The sequence below is a fragment of the Balaenoptera physalus genome (assembly GCF_965194825.1).
Source record: "Balaenoptera physalus genome assembly, chromosome: 10".
In the NCBI taxonomy this organism is placed as follows: Eukaryota; Metazoa; Chordata; class Mammalia; order Artiodactyla; family Balaenopteridae; genus Balaenoptera; species Balaenoptera physalus.
Window position 1 is genome coordinate 99,542,876 of NC_138889.1, and position 20,507 is coordinate 99,563,382.

A 20,507-nucleotide genomic window follows, 5' to 3' on the forward strand; every position below is an offset into this window, starting at 1 on the left:
CGCTGGCTCCGGGGCCCCAGTGTCCCCTGTCCTGCTAGGCCACCCTCCACAGCCGGGCACAGCCGTCCTTGCATCCCATAGTGTCCGCGGTTGAGCCGTGCACAGGGATGGTGCTGACGGGAGAAGGGAGCCCGTGTACCCGGACAGAGCTCGCCAGGTTGGGGTGGGGTGGGGGCGGCCCTCACAGCACAGCTGTCATCCATCCAGACACAGAAGAAAAGGCACTTCTGGCCAGAGGCCTGGTCACCTGGGTAAACGCTTAGCAGTGGGAAGGGGCTGGCCAGCTGGTGGGCCCGCTGTGCGGAGGTCAGGGGCTGGGCTTGGGTGGCAGGAGAGGAGAGGAGGAGAATGGGGGAGGGGACGGGACTGGCAGGGCCACTGGCCCGCCTGCCTCCTGTCAGTGTTCCTGCTCACAGCAGAGGCTTCTCCAGGTCTGCTGGCCTGGCAGCCCCTTCACCTCCCCCCGCTCCCGCCCCCCGGCCACCCTGCAGGGCCCTGACCCTTGGCCCTGACCTCCCCACCCGCAGGAACACCTCAACTACGTGACCGAGATCGCACAGGATGAGATTTATATCCTGGACCCTGAGCTGCTGGGGGCGTCTGCCCGACCCGACCTCCCAACCCCCTCTTCCCCTCTCCCCACCTCGCCCTGCTCACCCAGGCCCCGGTGAGTTCCAGGCCTCAGCCAGTCCCCTGGCTCTAAATCCCACCCGGAAGCCAGAAGCTCCTCAAGTCCTGTCTTCCACCCCAGCCGCTTCCCTGAGCGCCAGACGCACTCCAGCTGCCTGCGGTCCCCACCGGCCCCGCCCCACTGACCCACGGGCAGCAAACTGAACCCAGCCAGCCAGCCAGCCCTCCACCCCACCGTCCGCTCTGCTGCGCGGGCCAAAGACCCAGGCTCCCTCCCTGGCTGCTCCCTGCCTGCGTCTGAGCACACCACAGTGCCCCTGGCCTCCTGCTCTCTCCCCCCAGCCTGGAACCACCTTCCCCAGCACCCTGCGGTCAATGTGCCCTCCCCCGCGTACCTGGTCACTTCATCCCACGCAGCCTGAGCCTGGTGGTCTCTGACCCCACCAGCACCCTCCCTGCTCCATCACCATAGTCCAGCCCCACTCGCCTCTCGGTTCTTTAAGGCACAAGTGTGCCCACCTCTGGACTTGTCCTTGCCTGCCCGATCTTCACAGAGCTGCCCCTCCATTCATATCTCAGCTTGGGTGTTTCCTCCTCAGAGGAGTCTCCCAGGAGCCCACCTGAAGTTGCTGTTCAATCAATCACACTACCCTGTCTCCTATTCTTCGTAGCACTTGCTGCTGTTTCAAAATACCTTATTTATTTGTTTACTTGTTTGTCTCTCTGACTAGAATGTAAGCTCCCTGAGAGCAAGTTCTCTACCCGTCGTGTTCACTGCTGTATTGCCAGTGCCCAGAGCAGCACTTGACACATAGGAGGCACTCAATAAACTGTTGAAAGGACAGAGGGCGCCCCCGGTTGGGGCTGGGGAGGGCGACAAGCTGGGCCTGTGCTGTAGCCATGTCACCCATAGCCCTGCCACATCTCATCCTGCTCTGTTTGCAGGTCACTGCCAGGGGATGCTGCACCCCCTACAGGTGAGGCCTCTCCCTGCAGGGCCCCTGCTTCCTCCCCGGTCCTAGGACTGAGGCTCGGTGGGGTGGGGTCGGGTGGGGTGGAGTCCATACGCAGCCTCACAAGAACACAGCCACGTCACCATGAACCCACAGCCCTTGGCACACGTGCCCCAACAGGCCCACTTCTCTGCACAATAGTGCCTCAGACGTATGTTCACACACCAACACATGCCTAGGCGTCCAGCGCCAGAGTGTAACAGGCAGATGTTCTGTGCAGGTGAAGAGCTGATCGAGGCTGCCAAGAGGAACGATTTCTGTAAGGTACTAGTGCCAGGCTCGGGCTTCTTCCCCTTGGCAGCCCCCTCAGGCCCTGGGGAGTGGGGCCTCTGGGCTGGGCCAAGAGCTAATCTGTTGAGGTGTGGTCATCTGTCATCACCTGGGCCTCTGTGGGGCCCCCGTGTGGTTGTCCCAGTCAGCCCTGCCCCCCATCCCTGTCCAGCCCACAATCGGTGTCCCTGCATACGGGCTTCCTGGCTCATTCTGCCTGTCCCTGGTGCTCAGAAAGGATCGAGCCTTAGAGGAACCGCAGGCTCCAAGGCTCGGTCGTCAGTGCTCCTGGGGCGTCCAGGGGCACCTGGGGTGAGAGAAGCCCATCGTGTCTCCCCTGCGCTCCAGAAAGACCCCCAGAGGCCCCTAGGGAGCCTAGGGCCTGTGTGAGTTGGGGGGCGTTTCTGTGGCTGGAAGGAGGGTGGCCCTGAGGGGCCCCAGCCCTGCTCTGCCTCCTGCCCCCAGCTCCAGGAGCTGCACCGAGCCGGGGGTGACCTCATGCACCGAGACGAGCGGAGCCGCACGCTCCTGCACCACGCCGTCAGCACCGGCAGCAAGGAAGTGGTCCGCTACCTGTTGGACCACGGTGAGCTGTGCCACGGGGGCCCCTGGGAGGAGGGAGAGGCTGCCAGGCCTCTCTGACCTGCCCCTCCCCCTTCCCCTTCTCCAGCCCCCACAGAGATCCTTGATGCTGTGGAGGAAAAGTGAGTATGTGGGCAGTGCAGGACCCCAGTTACCCTGGAAACCGCCCTGTCTTTATCTAGCCCCTCCCATTCGGTCCTGTCAGAGCCCATAAACCCTTCCTGGCCACATCTGTCATCCTCTGGGCCACCCCCCCTTGCCCCAGGACCCTGAACTTCCTGCCCTTTCTGATGGCCTTCGGGAGACAGGAGGGCTCAGAGGACTGGATGGGGTCCACAGCCAGCCCCTGTTCCCCCAGCGGGGAGACCTGTCTGCACCAGGCCGCAGCCCTGGGCCAGCGCACCATCTGCCACTACATCGTGGAGGCCGGGGCCTCTCTCATGAAGACAGACCAGCAGGTGAGCAGACTAGCAGGGCAGGCAGGGAATCCACGCAAACACAAAGCAACCCTTTCCCAAACTCCAGCCCGGGGAGAGGGGAGTCTGGGGGAGGGCCGCCTCTGGGGATTCAAAGCTGTCCTTCAGCCAACACAGTCCAGACCCCGAGAACCTGAGCCAGCAAGAGTTGGCTGCTCCCCGAGGGAAGAGCCCCTGTCTTCTAAGCCTGCTGGGGCCGACAGGTCCCTGAGGTGATGGCAGCTCCCCCTCATCCAGGGCGACACTCCCCGGCAGCGGGCTGAGAAGGCTCAGGACACGGAACTGGCCGCGTACCTGGAGAACCGGCAGCACTACCAGATGATCCAGCGGGAGGACCAGGAGACGGCTGTGTGAGGCCAACGGCGCAGCAGGAGGCACGGGCCGCCAGAGGACCAGACCCCTCCTCGCCCACCTCACTGCCACATTCCAGTCGGATGGCCAGAGGGACCCGGCACCCAAGCCCCAGGGAAGGAGCCCTGTGCTGCTCCCTGAGGAGCTGCCCAGACCTAGGGCTGGACTCTGAGGAGCTGGGGGCTGGGGGGGGGGGTCTCACCCAGTCCCCTGAGGCCACAGCCTAACCCAGAGGCTCACAGGGGACCAGGAAACTGGACTGGGCTGGGCAGACCATTGGGGGGGTTGGGAGGGGGCCCTCACCTTCCCTGCAGTGGGTGCCCTGGAGTTGAGGGCACGCAGCCCGGAGGGCAGAGGGCCTTGAGGCCCCGTGAGGGAGCCCCCAGGAAGACGCTTCCTAAGCCTCCGGGTCCTTTAGGACCCTCACTCTGAGGCTCCTGGGAGCTTGGGCCCCTCTCCTGCCCTGACACCCCCCTACCCCCGCCCCCAGGGCTTCTTCCCGGAAACACGGAGCCTGCTGCATCTGCCTGCCCGACGCCCTGCTTAGCACCTACCCGGTGACCCTCCTCCCAAACCCAGTCATTTCACCTCCGACTGTGTGGCCTGGGGGGCGGGGGGGAGCTTTCACGGTGACATGTTTACAGCTGGGTGTGACTCAGTAAAGTGGATTTTTTTTCCTTTCCGCTTTTCTTTTTTTGTGGGGGAGGTCTTCCAGAAGCAGCGGGAGCTGCTGGGTTATCGTCCGGGTGGGGGACTGGACACCGTCGACCCAGACCCAGACTCATTTCGAGGGATCCTGGTGCCCGTTTCGGGGTGGGGTCTGAGGGGCTGCCCGGGACCTGACCTCTGCCTGGCTGCCGCGCTGGTCGTGGCCGGGGGAGGAGCTGATTTCCTCCTGCTTCCCGCTTCCCGCGGGGAAGATAACAATGAAAGTGAAAGAGGTGGAGCGGGGGCGAGGCCCGGTTTCTTGGGCCCGGTCGCCCCATGGCCTGGGGCAAGCCCCCTCCTCCTGGCCTCAACTGCTTTCGCTGTTTAGGGGGTCGGATGAGGTGATCCCCGAGCGTCCAGGCTCAGAAGGGGTGGGCGTTTGCAGCCGCTGCCGGGCCGCGTCTGGAACTTCTCAGACGGCTGCTGTCGGCTCTAAATCTTAACCAAATCCAGGCCTGCGGGCTCCTCCTTCCCCAACTCCCCCGCCCCCCGCGCGCCCCGCCAACCTGCGCGTGGAGAAAGGCGCAGCGGCCTCCGCGCCCTTCCGACCCCTGCGCTTTTCTGGGGTCCCCCGTCCGAACCCCATCCCGACACTGAGCAGAGCATCTCACTGCACACCTGGTGAAGCGACCCGAGGCGGGGGCTGGCGCTCCTTCCCCAGCATCTAAGGGGCGCTGAGAGTCGAGCGGGCGCTGGGAGGCGGAGCGGGGCCTCGACGGGGTTAATCACTGCACCCGGGGCTCGACGGACAGAGCCGCACACAGGCTCGAACGCGGGCCCCGCGCCGGGACCTGTGACACACCCGGGGCTCCGTGCTCCCTCCTGGTCTCCACCTAAGGCTCCCTGGCCATGAAGGGAAGCTGGCGTCCAGAGGGGAAAGGGGACGGCCCCGAGGAGGGGGCAGAGGGCGGGGACGGCAAACAGGGGCCTGGACCGAGGGAGCGCGAGGTTGGGGGCTGGGGACAGGGGGTGCCGGGACAGGACGGAGACCCGGGGCTGGGGATGGGGACGCCAGGAGAGCCCGGCGTCTGAGGGCGGAGGGCACCGGCCGGGCGAGGCGAGGCGAGGGCGTGGGGCCGAGCGGCGGGAAGAGGGGGTAGAGGCGCGGGGGGCTCGGGAAGGGAGCGGAGGCGGGGACGCCGGGGTCGGGGGGCGGCGCGGGTTTGAGGGGAGGGGGCGGGGCAGGTCCTTCGTCGGTGGGGGGGAGGGGGCGGGGGCCCATGTGACCGGCTCAGACCGGTTCTGGAGACAAAAGGGGCCGCGGCGGCCGGAGCGGGACGGGCCCGGCGCGGGAGGGAGCGAAGCAGCGCGGGCAGCGAGCGAGTGAGCGTGCGGGGCCCCGGAGGGCGCGCGGCGGCTTCGGCCCCTCGGCCGCTGCCGATCTGGGGGCTGGAGGCGGGGTGGGGGTCTGAGCTGCGTCCCGGGCTCCAGGCGGCCCCTGGGGAGAGTCCTCCCGCTTTGCGCCCCGGCTGGCGGCGAGGGGCCAGCCCCCCAAGTCCGCCGCCACCGCAGTAGCAGTCCGACCCTTTGGGCCTGGAAACTGGGGAAAGGGGGTGGGAGGTTCGCGCCTGCGGCCCCCAGTGGGGACTCTGACCCGTGCTCTACCCCCAGGATGCAGCGCCGAGGCTTCCTCCTCCTCGCCCTCCTCGCCCTGCTGGCGCTCACCTCCGCGGTGGCCAAAAAGAAAGGTGATACGGAGGGTGGGGGGGTTTAAGGAGGGCTGGAGCCGGGCAGGTGAGACCGGCAGCCTCGGTTCCGAGGCCGGACTCCAGGAAGGGGTCTCCGAGTGAGTCTCTCCTGGCCCGGGTCCTGAGCTCTGTTCCCCATGCGTTGTAGACAAAGTGAAGAAGGGAGGCCCGGGGAGCGAGTGCGCGGAGTGGACCTGGGGGCCCTGCACCCCCAGCAGCAAGGACTGCGGCGTGGGTTTCCGCGAGGGCACCTGCGGGGCCCAGACGCAACGCATCCGGTGCCGGGTGCCCTGTAACTGGAAGAAGGAGTTTGGAGGTGAGGTGGGGCGCAGGCGGAGGGTAGGCAGGGGGCCCAGCCTCACGGGGACCTGAGCAGACCCGTGGAGGGGGCCACAGGTCAGGCCACCCAGCTCTGACCCGGGCACTCTCCCGCCAGCCGACTGCAAGTACAAGTTTGAGAGCTGGGGGGCATGTGATGGGGGCACAGGCACCAAAGCCCGCCAAGGCACCCTGAAGAAGGCGCGGTACAATGCCCAGTGCCAGGAGACCATCCGTGTGACCAAGCCCTGCACCCCCAAGACCAAAGCCAAGGCCAAAGGTTAGCAAAGGGGGCAGGGGGGTGGGGTCATCACAGGTGGCTGCCCCTACCTGTGAAGGGAGTGGTAAAGCCTGAAGTTTTGGATCCTGGGCAGTGAATTTTTGACGTGTCTGTACTGGGTTTCCCTGTAGGTAGAGACACCTTAGGTGGGCGGTACTGAGGGCCCCGCAGAGGGTGCTCAGGAGGTTGAAATCCTGGCTCAAGTAAGGACAAAGTCAGCTGTTCTGTTGGAGCCTTTGGCTTGGGATTCAGGGAAATCGTACTGGAATGGCTTGGCTTTGTCATCTCTCCAGCAGGTGGGGGCAGTTTCTATATGGGAAGGACTTCACGGTCCTTACTTCCTCTTTCCCTTAGCTTCATTCCTGACTCACAGCAGCCCTGGAGGCCAACAGGGCAGAGGGGAATCTGCCCACTTCTCAGGTGAGGGGACTGAGGCTGTTGTCCAGGGCTGCTGGGACCAGGACTGAGACCGGGAACTTGAAGGTTTTCTGATCCCCAAAGTCTAAGCTGGGGGAGTGAGGAATGTCCAGCATCATAATGGCTGTCCTGTCCCACGGGCTTCCAGGCTAGCTGATAGAGAACCACCAGGGGGCAGAATTTTCTTTTCTCTAATGTCTTTGTTGGGGGGAAGGGGTTCTCCAGTGGGTCACCCAAACCCTGCTAATGCGGTCTTTCTTTCATGTTTTGCAGCCAAGAAAGGGAAGGGAAAGGACTAGCGGCCAGGCCTGGATGCCAAAGAGCCCCTGGCTTTACTCGGAGGCCTGGCCCACGCCCTCCCTCTACCGGCCCAGGATATAACCCACCAGTGCCTTTTGCCTGCTCATTAGCTTTATCAATCATGCCCTGCTTCTTCCCTTTCACTTGCCCACACCCACCCCAAGTGCCCAAAGTGGGGAGGGACAAGGGATTCTGGGCAGCTTGAGCCTCGCCCAAAGGGATTTGATTCCCCTGTACCCACTTTTCTTCTTCCCCCAACGATGCCATTACTAAGAAATAAATAAATGTCTTTTTTTTTTCCCCCAATAAAAGCTTTCTTTTAATATATAAAAGCCCCTTCCCAGGAAGTTTGCTGTGGTGATTTGTTGGAGGTGGGAGAATGGAGGAAAGAGAGGGCTGGAGGGAACGGTGGCTTTCAGGGGGTTGAAGACTTGGCGGTGAGTGCCCCCCAGAGCTCATGGAGAAAAAACGGTTATGAAAATTCCTTCCAGGGCCCCCTACTGACCCCTGGAAGGGTGCCCCCCATCAAGTCCCCTGAGCCTCTCAGTCCTGTTTCTCCAGGGGCCAGGGCTGGGGGAGGGAACCCAGGAGACTCGTTAGAACTGATTCCCCCCATCTCAGTTTCCCCCAGGTAAAGGTCTTTTGGTCCAGCCCACTGCCAATCCAGAAGGTTCCGTCAGTTGGGAGAGGAGAGATGGGGGTCGCTTGCCTGCCTCACCAGCCCCGCCCCAACTGTCACTGAAGCCTGTGTGTTGGTCAAGTCCACCCCCGTTTTCTCCCTGGTGACCCACCAGGGCGTCCCTCACACTGCAGAGGCCAGCCGTGAATACCACTCACCACAGTCCCACCTTCACTATGTGTGACCCGAGCCAAGCCCGCTCCTTGGGGAGGGAGGGCAACTCTTCAGAATGACAGGGGCCACTCAGCTCAGCCTGGGGAGGTAGGTGGCCAGACCCCAGTTCCTGAGTGAACCCCTGATCTCCCCACTAGCCCATCCTGAATGTGACCAGGGTAGTGCTGTAGGGGGTGTGCTCAGAGCCCACTCTGCCTGGCCTCCAGCCAGCTCACCCACCCACCCAACCAGAGCCCTGCTGAGTAGCTGCAGCAAGGGGAGATTTCTGCCCCTGGAGTGAGATATAGGAGGAGGAGGCTGAGCCTACATGCGGGGTATAGGGGGGCAGAAAGCACCGATTACAGCAGGATGGGGGACCCTTCCCTTCCTGAGCCTCCTTTCCCAAGCACTGGCCCCTTTGCTCCTCCCAGAGGGGTGCTGGGCTCTGCTCCCCTCCAGATGTCCGTTCTTTCAGCCATGCTGGCTGGTCACAGTGGGGCAGGTGCCCACACAGGCCAGTGCTCCCCAGCTCCCTGCGGCAGGACAAGAGACATGGGTCAGACTGTCCAGTTTGGTCACTTCCTGGGGCTGATCCTCCTTGGCCTGGGCAGAGACCTGGTCTCTGAATCCAGCCAGAGCCTCTTCCTGAGCCTCACGGGGTCTCGGGAACATCAGTTCTCTTCAGCAAACATGAACACTGAGAAGCGCCTCCACATCTCTCCCTGGCAGCAGCTGACACGTGGTCCCCAGCGCACACACCAGCACCTCCAGTGGCACCCCTACCTGCCTACCTGGCAGTGCCGATGTTCCGATACTGGCATAGCAGCAGGTGCCTGAAGGTCTTTTTAAAGGTGGCATTGCAGAGGGCATAGCAGGCTGGGTTGATGGTGCTGTTGACGTAGCAGAGCCAGTAGCCAATGGACCACACGGTGTCAGGGATGCAGCTCTGGCAGAAGGTATTCACCAGGACCATGACATTGTAGGGCGTCCAGGTGAGGATGAAGGCTAGCAGAATGGCAAAGATGGTCCGAGTCACCTTGCGCTCCCGGGCTGCCATCTGCCGCTTCTTGCGCACCTGGTTGCGGGCGATGCTGGCAAACTTACGGGCCACGTTGGCCGCCGGACGCATGCCAGCCGGCGTGGCAGGCACAATCTCGATGGCTGTCACACACTCGTTGCCTGTCTGCTTTGTCACAATCTGGATCTTGGACCATTTGGAGGCCGGATTGAGGGTCCGTGGCTGCAGGGGAGGTGCAGGTGTGGCGGGCGTGGTGGCCTCTGTGGTTGACAGCTCTGTGGGTGGTCGTTCCTTGGTGTTCTGGGTGGCACTGCCAGAGCTGGACTCATTGGAGGTGTCCTTGTCAGCCACTGGGCGTGGTGGAGGGGGGAGGACCGGCGGAGGGGCCTCCTCTAGCTTCCCGTTGCGCAGCTCCCCCCGAGAAGCTTCTCCTGGGGGCGGTTTCTTGACACTCTGCTTCATCAGGGGGCTCTTGAGGAAGGCCAGGGTCTTGGCCTTCTTCTCCTTAGGGCCTTCGGGCCGGTGCTTGTGAACTCGGCTGCGACTGGCCAGGGAGATGTGGATGTAGAGCACCGTCATGATGACCACAGGCAGGTAGAAGGCGGCGATGGCCGTGCCGAAGGTCACCGCCGGGTTGGACAAAAACTGGATGAAGCACTGGTTGTCTGGCACCGTCCGCTTGCCCACCACAAACTGCCAGAACAAGATGGCAGGCGCCCAGAGCACGAAGGACAGGACCCAGGCAGCGGCGATCATGAGGCCCGCCATCTTGGTGGTACGCCGCGCTGGGTAGGTGAGGGGCTTGGTGACGCAGAAGTACCGGTCAAAGCTGATGATCAGCAGGTTCATGACGGAGGCATTGCTCACCACATAGTCCAGGGCCAGCCACAGGTCACACACCACGGCACCCAGAGGCCAGTAGCCCTTGATGATGTACACGGTGTAGAGGTTCATGGAGAAAGCGCCTATGATGAGATCAGCACATGCCAGGCTGAAGAGGAAGTAGTTGTTGACCGTCTGCAGTTGCCTGTTGACTTTGATGGATAGCATCACCAGGATGTTGCCCACGACAGTCACGAGGCTCAGTGAGCCTGTCACCGTGGCAATGAACACCATCTCCACTGTCTCATAGCGGTTATGGGTTGACGTGACCAGGCGCACAGACTGGTTGCCCGAGCTGCCATTGACCGGTGTGAAGTTCGCCATTTTGGCTAGCAGCAGTGGGCGGGCAGCGTCTGGAGGAGGAAGGAGAGAGGAAAGGGGTGAATGGTTGAAGTGGCCTAGAGGGGTGAGGGGGGGGTGCACGGGAGTCAAGGCGACAGAGGAGCATCATCATCCTGCAGAACTCCATCCTTAGAGAACTCTGTCCCATCACTTCCTCCTGTGTCCGGTCATTCATCCTTTATTGAGTGCCTACTCTTGTACAAGCACTGTTGTAGGCGCTGGGGTTATGCTGGGGTTACAGAGTGAAGGAGACACACGCAGCCCCCACTCTCACGGAGCTTACAAGCCTATCAGGGGAGACGTACAAACATGTGAGCAACAAAAAGGTGTTAGAAAGGAAACAAGGGCAGGTGATGGTGAGTGAGTCAGAGGGGTAATCAGCAAAGGCCTCTCCGAGGAGGTGATCTGGATGATGATGAGGAGGCAGCCACAAGAAGAGCTGCAGAGAGTGGCCTAGTCAAGGGCAATGGCAAGAGCAAAGGCCCTGAGGCATGTGTAAGGCATGCACAGAACGCCAGTGTGGGTGGAGGGGTGGGGGGAAGAGAGGTCCCAGATATCAGTATGTGGCTCTGGTCAGAGGTATTCATTCATTTACCCATCTGGTCATTTCTTAACCAAACATTACCGGGGACCTGCCCTCCAATCCCTACAGAAGGCACTAGGGACAAAGGCAAGAGTGTATACTACCAGCTAACATCTATTGTCTACTCAGTGCCGGGCACTTTCTACACTTTTTATAAGTATTCATTCATTTCATCCTCATAACAAACCTATGAAGTAGATACTGTGTTGTTTTTGTTTTGTTTTGTTTTTTTGGGGGGGGCATGTGGCTCAGCAGGCAGGATCTTAGTTCCCCAACCAGGGATTGAACCCGAGCCCCCTGCAGTGGAAGCACGGAGTCTTAACCACTGGACCGCCAGGAAAGTCCCGGATACTGTTATTTTTTACTAACAGATGAGGAAAGTAAGGCACGGAGATGTTAAATAAACTGCCCAAGGTTCCACAGCTCCTTGATCTCACGTTGCTGTCCCAGAGCTAAGGGTTCTGGTAGAGGGAGGCCCAAAGAGCCACAAGAGTCAGTGATCCCACCTTGGGGAAGTCTTCCCAGAGGACCAGAAGAGGTGACATGGAACTAGGAATCCAAGAAGGAGGAGGAGGAAAATGCCACTGTGGCAACCCCTCCCGGAGCCCTTCCCCGTCCCCAGGGCATGGGGATGCAGTGCAAGGGTAGCTGGGGTCTGTCAGCAGCCAGGGGCTAAGACCTGTAAAGAATCAGAAGCCTAAAGGGCCCATCAGCTGAGGAAAGACACACATGGCTTCCCAGGGGCCAGTGCCCTCCCCAAGGCCTGACAGGGAACCCAAAGGGTGAGCGAGTGTCCCACAGGGAAGAGAGGGGCTGCAGGAGGGGAGCCTGTGGCCAGCCCCTGAGGGTACCCCTCGGCCCACCGGTACACACCACGGCGCCCCAGCTGGGGTCCTCCAAGCACGAGGCTCCTCCCCAGAGCCTCTTCACAACTCCTCCCCCTCTTCCTCTCCCCTACGTGTGAGGGAGGCCCACGCCCAGGGCACTGTGCCAGGGCAGCCGCTCAGCCCAGCCTCCTTCACACCCGCCAACATGCGCACCATTACACACGCACACGGGCCCATCACAGCCATGCCAGCCCCGCAGCTCCCTGTCGTATATGCAGTTCTGTGCATCTGTGTGAGGGATGCAGAGGAGAGACAGTGGGGTGTGGAGGAAGGAGCATGCGCCCCACAGCCCAGGCTCCACGGCCAGCAGGGTCTTAGCTGTGTGGCTTTGCACAAGCCACCTCACCTTCCTGCTTCTCTCTTTCTCATCTGCAAAACAGAGAGGATGTCTGTCCTGGGGCAGCCTCCCTCCGGCAGCAATGGGGGTCAGCAACTCAACTCCATCTCCAGCATTAACGTGCACTGCAGGCTGGAGCCAGATGCCAGTGTGACGCCCCCTCTCCAAGCCTGGCTTCAGTCTCCTTAAGCCACCATCACAGATGCAGATGCAGACACTAGACGCAGAGGCAGACCCAGACCCAGCCTCCCGGCCTGGTAGTTTCAGTTCTCATGCCCAAATCCTTGGTTCACAGGAGAGGCTCACAGAGGGGTGGTGCCACCCCCAAGGTCGCAGAGGAATCAAGGGCAAAGACCAGATACTGCCATCTCCTGGGGGGCGGGGGGGTCTCTGACAGCCCTTTTCAGTGCTGAGAGACTCCAAAATGGAACCTCAGGCACCACCCTCTGAGGAGGGGTGGGAGGGCAGAGGCACCCAGCGTGGAGAGGCTGTCCTTCCAGGCACCTGCCCGTAGGCACAGGGTGGGCAGGAGTGACCCGTCAGCCAGCCCCAAGGAAACCCTCGTTCTAGCCTCCCAGGGTCAGGACACAGGCCAGTGAGATCAGAAAGGGGCTGGAGGTACCAAATAGGAAAAACATAATCGCTCTTGTTTATTGAGTGTTAATTATGAGTCAGGAATCCCTCTGAGCTTTTTATACAGATTATCGGGTTTAATTCCTACAGCAGCCTGAAAAGGCAGGTGCTATAAGTATCTTCATCTTACTGAAGTAAGTATCTTCTTACAGATGAGGATAATGTTAATTAACTTGCTTAAAGTCACCCAGTGTGTAAGCAGGGGCGGGGGCAGGATTAGAACCCAGGAGCCACCTTCTTAACTGCAAGGTGCTACTGCCTCTAGAGTTGATTTCCTGACTCTGCTCTCCCCTCCTCAAAACCACACCACTAGGGGTGGGTCAGGGGAGGCCTGGGTAGAGCCCCTTCTCATTCACTGCCAGCTCCCACACTCAGCTTTCCCAGAAGAAAAGAGACCTCTTGTCTCCATCTGGACAGCTTATCTCCAATCAGGTGGCCAAGGGTTTAGTCCCTCTCTGGGCCCTCTTGGGGAAGCTGCCAGCTGCAGACACGGCAAGGCACTCTCCCTGTTCCCCACCCAAACTATCTTTCTGGACCCCTGGGGGTCACCCGCAGACGTTCTGACTGCACCCTCTTCTGGGGCGTTTCTCTGGGACGCACGCCCGCCCGAAACCTGGGGAGGCGAGCAGCCGCCGCCCAGGCATGTGCGCACCGCTAGATGGCAATGTCGGTCCCTGGGCGCCAGCTCCGGACCTGGAGAGGATGGCCGCTATTCGCCACCGCCCCCAACTCCAAGGTGACTGGGAAAGCAGTGGAGGTCCCAGGCCGGGCCTCCCAGGGGAGGGACTTGGGGCCCCCTCGCCAGGCCTCACCCCGTAGCTGCCTTTGGCTCCGCACGGGGTTCAATGGTGGGAAAGTTAAGGGCGCCTGGTTCCACCCCTCCGCGGCGAGGAAAGTGTGGGCGGGAAGGCGACTGCGAGTTCTGTGTGTGATTACTGGGGAGCTCGAGTAGAAGCTAGTAGCTGTCTGCATGTGCGTGTGTGCGCGCGCTGGGCCACGCCTGGATACCAGTGCGCCCGTGTGCATGTGAGCATGCTCGCGCGGTGTGGACACGTGCATGTGCATGCGTGTGTGCGCCTGGAGTGCTGCGGCCTGGGGGATGCACACGGTTCGGGTGTGCCTGTACCTGTGAGCTTGTGTACACGAGCAAATGCAGGTCCCACAGTGGGTGACCCGCCACATTCTAAACGCCCCTGTAGGGAGGCTCAGCCCAGACTTCTGCTGTCTGAGTACGAAGAAGGTCGGGCCAATCGGTGTCTAGATGGCGCCCCGCCTGTGCATGGGGCAGAGTCGCCGGCAGGAGGACAAGACCGGACTACAATCTGGGCTGCGACAGACCCCCTGACCTTGGGGGCGTCGTCTTAGCAGAGAGTCCTGTGGTGTCTGCGTCCCCAATGCTGCGGTGCAGAGTCCCAGGCTGGGACTGACTTCTGTCGAGGGGCTGCTGCTAGAGTCTCTCAACCCGGCTTGCGGGACGCTAGGTTCAGCTCAGTGTGCCCACTGCGCAGTTATCGCCAAAGGGCGCCCAGTCTGCCTGGCAGGAGGGTGCGGGAAGCACCTCCATAATGGGGAGGCCCAGCGGGGCTTGGGTCAGGCGTGTGTAAAATTCTTCCCCATCCCACACTCCTAACCCTGAACCCCGCCGAAGAGGCACAGCCCGGCCCCAGCGGCTGGCGTGGACACCCTGTTTCTCAAGCCCTGGGCTTGGTCGGGCCTCGTTGGGAATTATTACTGGGCCCATCCGGAGGCTCCTCCATGTCTCCGTGGTTGTCGAAGGGGACCCGGCTCTCCCGTGCCCCGCCCTCCCCCAACTCCCTAGAGCGCAGTTCCTGCAGCCTCTGGGCGTGGGCACAGTGCTTTCCCGGGTCCTGGAGCCCCCCTTTCCCGGACACGATGGGAGCGTGTTCCCTGGACGCCGGGGGTGGGGGTGGGTCCTCGATTCCTAGGCGTTCACTCTAGGGCTCCGGGAAGGCTGCGGTCTCTGGATCTGTCCCTGGGGCGGGAGAGGAGACTCAGGAGTTGCGGGGAAGGAGAAAGCGTGCAGGGGATTTGGCACCAACATTGCGCCTGAAGCTTCCGCCATGGGGCTCCGGGCTTGGCGCTGGACCTCCCAGTCTCTGAGCCTGGGCAACGGAGGTGGGGAGTCTTGGAGGGGGGAGGGGCACCAGGAGAGGGCAGTGGTGTTTTCCGTCGGAGTTCAAGGTCGCTGATGGAGGACTCCACGGACTGGAGTGGGCTGGCGGCGCTGTGGGGTGGGGGGCGGGGAGACGGGCGGGAAAAAGGCTCTTTGGGGCTCCAGCGCCCGGCGCCCTGCAGAGCTGCCAGAGGAAGGCAGAAGTGCGGGGTCCCGCCCCCGACGGCTGCCCCTGGCTCCTGGCGGGCCGTGGGCGGGCACACACACCACCACCACCACCCGACCCACTGAGAGTCCATTCCTTCCGAGAGGCGCACCCTGAGAAGCCTCCGAGCGACTCCGGGCCTTGCTTCCAGCGGGCCCCTCGCCCACGGGCCCTCTGGAGCTCCCAGCACCGCGCTCGCCCCCGAAGGAGCCTGAGGCCCTGGCCCAGTCGGGCCCGCCTCGGGGCGCCTCAGAGGGTCCAGAAGCCACGCGTCCTTCTCTCCCAACCGAGTCCCCGCCCCCGCGCTGCCGCGGAGTCACTTACCAGACACCTCCGCCCAGTTCCCCTCGCACCTGACAGACGGCTGGACTGGCGGGTGGCCCCGCGGGCCAGCGGGTGGGGCGGGCGGCCGGGCCGCGGGCCGGGGGCGGGGACGGGGTGCAGAGGGGCGGCCCCTGCTCCGCCCGCAGCTCCCAGCGCTGTGGCTCCGACTCGCGCTCACGCTCGCACTTTTCCCCGAGCCGCGTGATGTCACGGGGAAGCAGCCAATCCTGGTGGGGCCGCGCCGCCCGCCCCGGGCCGGCCACCCAACGGGGACGCGCGGGGGCTACCACCCCGGGCGTCGGGGACCCCAGCTACGCGCGCCCCTCCCTGGAGCCGGCCGGCAGCTCTCCACTCGGGCACTATGGGGGTACCGACCACGGTCACCAGTGCTGCTTAGCGGGGGGCGCTGCCCTCCCGGGAGGCTGGGGGTGGGGTGGGGTGTCCGCGTTGTCATGGGGACGCGGCGCCCCATCGCGGGCTGGGAAGGGAGCTGGCAGCCCCGTCTGGCTGCGTTCCCGTCTCCGCTCTGACCAAGCCCCCGGGACCGGTAGGTGGTCTCGCGCCCCGCCCGGACCTCACTCTTTATACTGCCCGGCTCGCAGCTGGACCACGGAGGCGCGAGTGTTTGACCCCAACAGGAGGTTATGGGTGGCTGGGGTCGGCTCTGCCGCCCCGGTTCCGTCGGGGCAGAGAGCCGAAGGCCGGCAGTTTCGAGCCTCGAGGCTGCGTATTGGCTACCGGGCAGCCACAGAAGAGGGGCGCCGTCGGGGCCTGGGAAGGAGCTGGAGAGAGAAGCCAGGCAACGGTCCCCAGGGAGAGAGGAGCCGGCTCATCGCACACAACCCCGCCCGCCCCCCATTCCTGCCGCCCTGTTCCCTGCTCCCGCGCTCCAAGCCGGGGAGTGGGTGCGCACCCTTTCTCCAGCCCCGAGAAAGGACACGCCGCTCATCCAGTCGCAGCCTGGAGGGCAGGTTCACCGATGCCTGTGCGGGAAAGCCGAGTGCCCAAGGTCACCTGGAGCAGAGCCCGGAACGAGACCCCAGAGGGCGAGCTGCTGGTCTCTTGAAGTGTCCGGGAACCGCGCGGGCTGGAGCCTTGGGACTTGGGGCCTTGCCTGCACCGAGCAGGAGGGTCCACTGGGGCGCTCGCCGGACTGAGAGCAGGGAGGCTTCAGCACCTCGGAGAGCTCCACCTCGGCCCTGACCTTGGCGGCTCTGCTCCGCTTGCCCAGGCTCCAGCGTTTCTGCCTCCTCTGAGATGGCCCTTCCTTGGGCCGGCCAAGGTCCGACTCGCTCCCACAACGCAACGCCCGGGCCTGTCACCCCAAACTCTCTGAGCGCAAACACCCGATTAACCTTAAGACAGATGGGTTCTTCTCTTGGAAAAACAACTCAAGTCCCGCCCCTCCTCCACCCTCCCCCAAGGGTTGGGCGGGGGGCTGTGTGTGGGGGGGAGGTGGAGGCCGCACCAGTGGAGGAGGCAGCAGGAGCTGCCAGAGAAGGGGCGGGAACTCAGGCAAGAAGCAGCCCTTTGGGGCTCTTGGTGTGGAGCCCTCTGTGCTGAACAATGAGGCAGAGGTCGGGTCCTAACGCTCCCCAAGGCGACGGCTGGAGTTGGCAGTCGGCTACGGTGAGAAGCCATGGTCCTTTACATGAACGATCTGGTCTCCCATGATTCCCATAACCAAAGAATGAAAAAGCCCTATTGTTCTTGCTCCCACTTCACAGATGAGGAAACAGGCTTGGTTGGTTCATATGACAATTAGATGACAGTCTGCACTCACTGGTTTCCCTTTTTCACATCCCTCCTAGGGTCCAGGAGAGGGTGGTCCTCCTAGGAGGGTGAAAGTGTGTGTGTGCACACGCACACAGGCTGGGAGAAGGCCAGACACTTATAACTGTCAGATGGGGAAACAAGCAAGCCCACTGGAGGCCACAGAAATTTAATAGAAAAGTCTCCAACCACTGCCTTGAATTCTTCCAGAAGCTGTCAGGCAAACCTGCTCCAGTTTCTCCAAAATCCCTACTATGGTGTAGGGCATTTGGCCTCCCCCGATCCCAGAACGTGGAGAGCTGAGACAGGAACCAGAGGACCTGGTTTAGTCTGTACTCTCTACTTTTGATCCAACTGGGTCCATAGACATCTTGGGTCCACAGAACTGCTCTGAACCTATTTCCTCATCTCCAAGTGGGATTGCTGAGCTCTGCCCCGCTGGCCCCATAACCTCATCATGATATGCAAGGGGGCCCATGAAGGCCCTACTGGGGAGGCTCTACCCACACAGCAAGGGCTTTCTAAGGAAAGAGGTTGGTGTGGGGACGGAATGTGTTGACAGGGGCCTCTGTACAGGTAGGGGCTGGGTTCATCCTTGGCCAGTAAGGACAGAGGCGAGGCCAGGCAGGACTGAATTTAGATCACTTCATCCACAAAGCCTCCTCATACCCCCTTTTCCAAAGTAACAGAATACATCAGGGTCCCATCTGGGTTCAAACCCTGGCTCCACCATTTAGTTGTGTGGTCTGGGTGTACCAGTACCCACCTCAGAGGGTTTTTGGTGCTAAGGACTGAGAGATAATAAACACTGAATCCTTGGCACACGGTTTACACTCAACAAATTCATAGTCCCCACTCTTGGACCACGTAATTCTTTCTCCCACTGGGGGGAGTATGTGGGTGGAGGGCAGGCATTGCAGCGGGCGCCCTTCTCTTTCCATCCTTTAATGCGTAGCTCAAATCTCACCTCTTCAAGGAGGCCTTTTCTTACAGAGTTGGAAATAACTTTAAGAGGTTGTAGAGTACAAGCCCTGCCTCCTAGAGGGAGAAAATGAAGCAAGAGAAAAGGCAAGTGGCCTGCCCAAGGTCTCACAGTTAGCTGATGTGTCTTAGTCCAGAGTGTGCTGTAATATAATAGTTTTCCAAAAAATTCTAGTGTTCCTCACCATATAACTCTTCACACTGTTTTGTATTATTTGCTTGCCCATTTGATCTTTTGGTTTTGCCTCTCCTGGGGCAGAACCTATACTTCTGTATGCCCCATAGTGTCTGGGACAGAATTAAGCACACAAAAGTACTCAAGAAGTACTTGTTGCTGGCAAAAAGCCCTGGGGTGGCTCTGATTTCCCTGTATACCTCTATGAGAGCAGGGTCAAACATCCCTCTTCCGCTTTCTGACTTAAAACTAAGTGGCCAAGGCCCATGACTACAGCACACCCCTCAGCCGCTGTCCAGACACAAAGTAAAGGGAAACCTGAGCAGCCAGCAAATGGCATCTTTGGGGGATGACTGTAGATAAGGCCAAGCTCCCTGCTGGCCAACCCAGACACCCATTATGGGTGCTTTCCCAGGACTGCAGGGGAGCCAGCTTTCTGGCCAGTTACATCTTCACTCCAGGCCCATCATCCTGGGTAGGAAGCAATCACGACGAGCAACCTTCCATCATTCTTACCTACCCACCTGTTACTGTGAAGGTTGCTCCAGTCCTTAGCAGGCCCCTGGGAAGCAGGAGGTAGAGGCACACAGACGCAGCATGAAGCAGAGGTGGCAGCCCTTACCTGAGTGGCTTCTGCTGAGGCATCACGGGGCTCCCCACCTAGGAGGACAGCAGCACCATAAACAGTGCCTGGGAGAACCAGGGCGGCTCAGTTCAATGTCCTCCCCCGGCCCCCCATCACTACCCCCCCCCCAACCCCCATGGAAATAAACAGAGAGGAGACTGGTGAGGGGCATGTCATCATTTTAATGATGTAGATCTTTGGTGTTTCCCTCATTAGCAGTCAGACTATCCCCTCTCCTCCCACCACAATGTTTCTATGATGAGTTACAAACAGAAAAGAAATCACATTTTCATACTAAAAACAAAATAATCAGAGCCTTGATTTCTCCACTAGAAACTACATGTACAGTTCAAGATTCCACATGCAACACCTTAAATCACAGACCAAGACCTCACATTCTGACCTGGAGTCTCATCCCCTCCCCCAGCCTTGGGCTGGCTTTGGCCTAGGCTCAGCTAATACTGACACCCACAGGTGCTGCTCTGAGGGCCTTGGGGGGTGGTGGGGAAGGAGGAGCTTGGTGGACAAGCGCTGGGGGCTGGCCAGCCTACACCCCCCACTCCTGAGCGAGGACCTGCCCACCGTCCCTTGACCCCATCGTGTCTCAGGCAAGCAGGATGCCCCATTCACTCCATGGTTGTTCCCCACCAGTAAGTGCAGGAAGTCCCTGTCCTCAGGAATCCGGAGGCCTGGCCTGACCCCTGACTGTGGTCTCTGTGGGGTAAGATGATCAAGAGAGGCTGAAGCTCTGGAAGGCTCAGAGATGGAGCTGGTTTCTGGGGGCCAGGCCGCTCCTCCTGCACTAGGGCTCCTAGTGGCTCTGCCTGCACAACAGGTGAACAGGGAGAAGCCGGCCCACTGGCCACCGTCCAGGATGGTTTGGCCCAGATCTGGAAGACTATTCACCCTTCTGAGGGCTCTCTGCCCGGGGCTGAGTCCCTTGAGCCTTGTTTCCAGGAGAAAGGGGGGTTCATGGCAGGGATACCCACTTCCTCCTCCATTCACACTGAGCGCAGCAGTCTGTGGCTCCCTTGGGCTCCAGATCCTGGAAGGTTCTAGTCCCCGGAGGCAAGCCTTGCCCCTTTGACTGCCTCACACTGGCTGACTCGGGCTCCCTCTCGACCCCCCACCCTCTCGCTCCTGTTTCCTGACGCAGCCCGCGGCTCTTCTGCGCGTACAGTTCCCAGTCAGCTGTGAGGTCCGGTTTCTGCTCAGCGGTTTGAGGGGAGGCACCAGTGCACACATGTCTCTACCTGTTCCGTGGCTCCCCACTGGGGCCCGCAGCCTCCCCCAGGCTGCTGCCCCCGCCATCGGGAAGGTGGTTGTTATTGGTGAGGTCGCAGTGCAGGGCTGGTCCCTCAGCGCTGGGAAGGGGGACGGGGGAGGAGGCGGGCAGGGCTGCCTGGGGTGGGTCCCGCGCAGGGGTACCAGGCCGGTCCCAGGAGGCTGTCCGGGGGCTCAGGCCTCGCTCTGCCAGCTGCCCAGCTTCCGGGAGCAGTCCCCGAGAGGTGGAGGGCTGGGGCGAGGGGGCGCGCGCGACCCCAGGCTCGGTGCCCGTCTGGGAGCTGCGGTGAATACGGTGGCTGACGATGATGTTATTGCCGAAACCACCCATGGAGGCCATGGTGGTGCTCTGCTCCCGCTGCACCACGGCTGTCATGCCCCCTTCCGCCATCAGCCGCTGGATCCTGCTGAGAGCGTCTTCCCCGCTGGCACCGTACTCCGAGCCCTCACCTGGAAGGC

General features: G+C 61.6%; 4 protein-coding genes across 44 annotated transcripts in view; 2 read left to right on the forward strand and 2 right to left on the reverse strand.

Moving 5' to 3' along the window:
- DGKZ (diacylglycerol kinase zeta) overlaps positions 1 to 4,002 on the forward strand; it is a 42,138-nt gene extending 38,136 nt beyond the window's left edge. For 8 of the 24 annotated variants that reach the window (XM_082477133.1, XM_082477131.1, XM_082477141.1 and 5 more), the window contains 7 exons: positions 528 to 667; positions 1,576 to 1,607; positions 1,864 to 1,907; positions 2,379 to 2,499; positions 2,584 to 2,617; positions 2,854 to 2,953; positions 3,209 to 4,002. In XM_082477133.1, coding sequence (XP_082333259.1) covers positions 528 to 667; positions 1,576 to 1,607; positions 1,864 to 1,907; positions 2,379 to 2,499; positions 2,584 to 2,617; positions 2,854 to 2,953; positions 3,209 to 3,325 — 588 coding nt within the window. In that variant the 3' untranslated portion in view covers positions 3,326 to 4,002. Of the gene's footprint in view, positions 1 to 527; positions 668 to 1,575; positions 1,608 to 1,863; positions 1,908 to 2,378; positions 2,500 to 2,583; positions 2,618 to 2,760; positions 2,954 to 3,088 lie in introns of all 24 variants that reach the window. The other 16 variants (XM_082477129.1, XM_082477120.1, XM_082477130.1 and 13 more) reach the window with 10 other exon arrangements.
- A 272-nt stretch (positions 4,003 to 4,274) lies between these two features.
- MDK (midkine) lies at positions 4,275 to 7,365 on the forward strand. 5 transcript variants are annotated; one of them, XM_082477146.1, is made up of 6 exons: positions 4,275 to 4,371; positions 5,642 to 5,718; positions 5,867 to 6,034; positions 6,155 to 6,316; positions 6,671 to 6,736; positions 7,007 to 7,365. In XM_082477146.1, exons 1-6 carry the CDS (start codon positions 4,307 to 4,309, stop codon positions 7,030 to 7,032), a joined length of 564 nt encoding a protein of 187 aa, XP_082333272.1. In that variant the 5' UTR covers positions 4,275 to 4,306; the 3' UTR covers positions 7,033 to 7,365. The 5 variants fall into 5 exon arrangements, with proteins under 5 accessions (XP_082333272.1, XP_082333273.1, XP_082333276.1 ...); XM_082477150.1 differs by lacking the exon at positions 4,275 to 4,371 and adding an exon at positions 4,516 to 4,651; XM_082477149.1 differs by lacking the exon at positions 4,275 to 4,371 and adding an exon at positions 4,955 to 4,978.
- A 111-nt stretch (positions 7,366 to 7,476) lies between these two features.
- CHRM4 (cholinergic receptor muscarinic 4) lies at positions 7,477 to 16,342 on the reverse strand. Of its 2 annotated transcripts, none has more exons than XM_082477145.1 (2): positions 16,124 to 16,342; positions 7,477 to 10,118 (listed from the first exon to the last, which is right to left on the reverse strand). In XM_082477145.1, the coding sequence occupies exon 2, from the start codon at positions 10,087 to 10,089 to the stop codon at positions 8,653 to 8,655; it is 1,437 nt and encodes a 478-aa protein (XP_082333271.1). In that variant the 5' UTR covers positions 10,090 to 10,118; positions 16,124 to 16,342; the 3' UTR covers positions 7,477 to 8,652. The 2 variants fall into 2 exon arrangements, with proteins under 2 accessions (XP_082333271.1, XP_082333270.1); XM_082477144.1 differs by lacking the exon at positions 16,124 to 16,342 and adding an exon at positions 15,211 to 15,304.
- Positions 16,343 to 18,926: 2,584 nt separating this feature from the next.
- The window catches only part of AMBRA1 (autophagy and beclin 1 regulator 1), a 180,492-nt gene continuing 178,911 nt past the window's right edge, over positions 18,927 to 20,507 (reverse strand). For all 13 annotated transcript variants that reach the window (XM_082410733.1, XM_082410735.1, XM_082410734.1 and 10 more), the window contains one exon: positions 18,927 to 20,498. In XM_082410733.1, the coding sequence (XP_082266859.1) occupies positions 20,014 to 20,498 (485 nt within the window). In that variant the 3' untranslated portion in view covers positions 18,927 to 20,013. The remainder of the gene's footprint in view (positions 20,499 to 20,507) is intronic.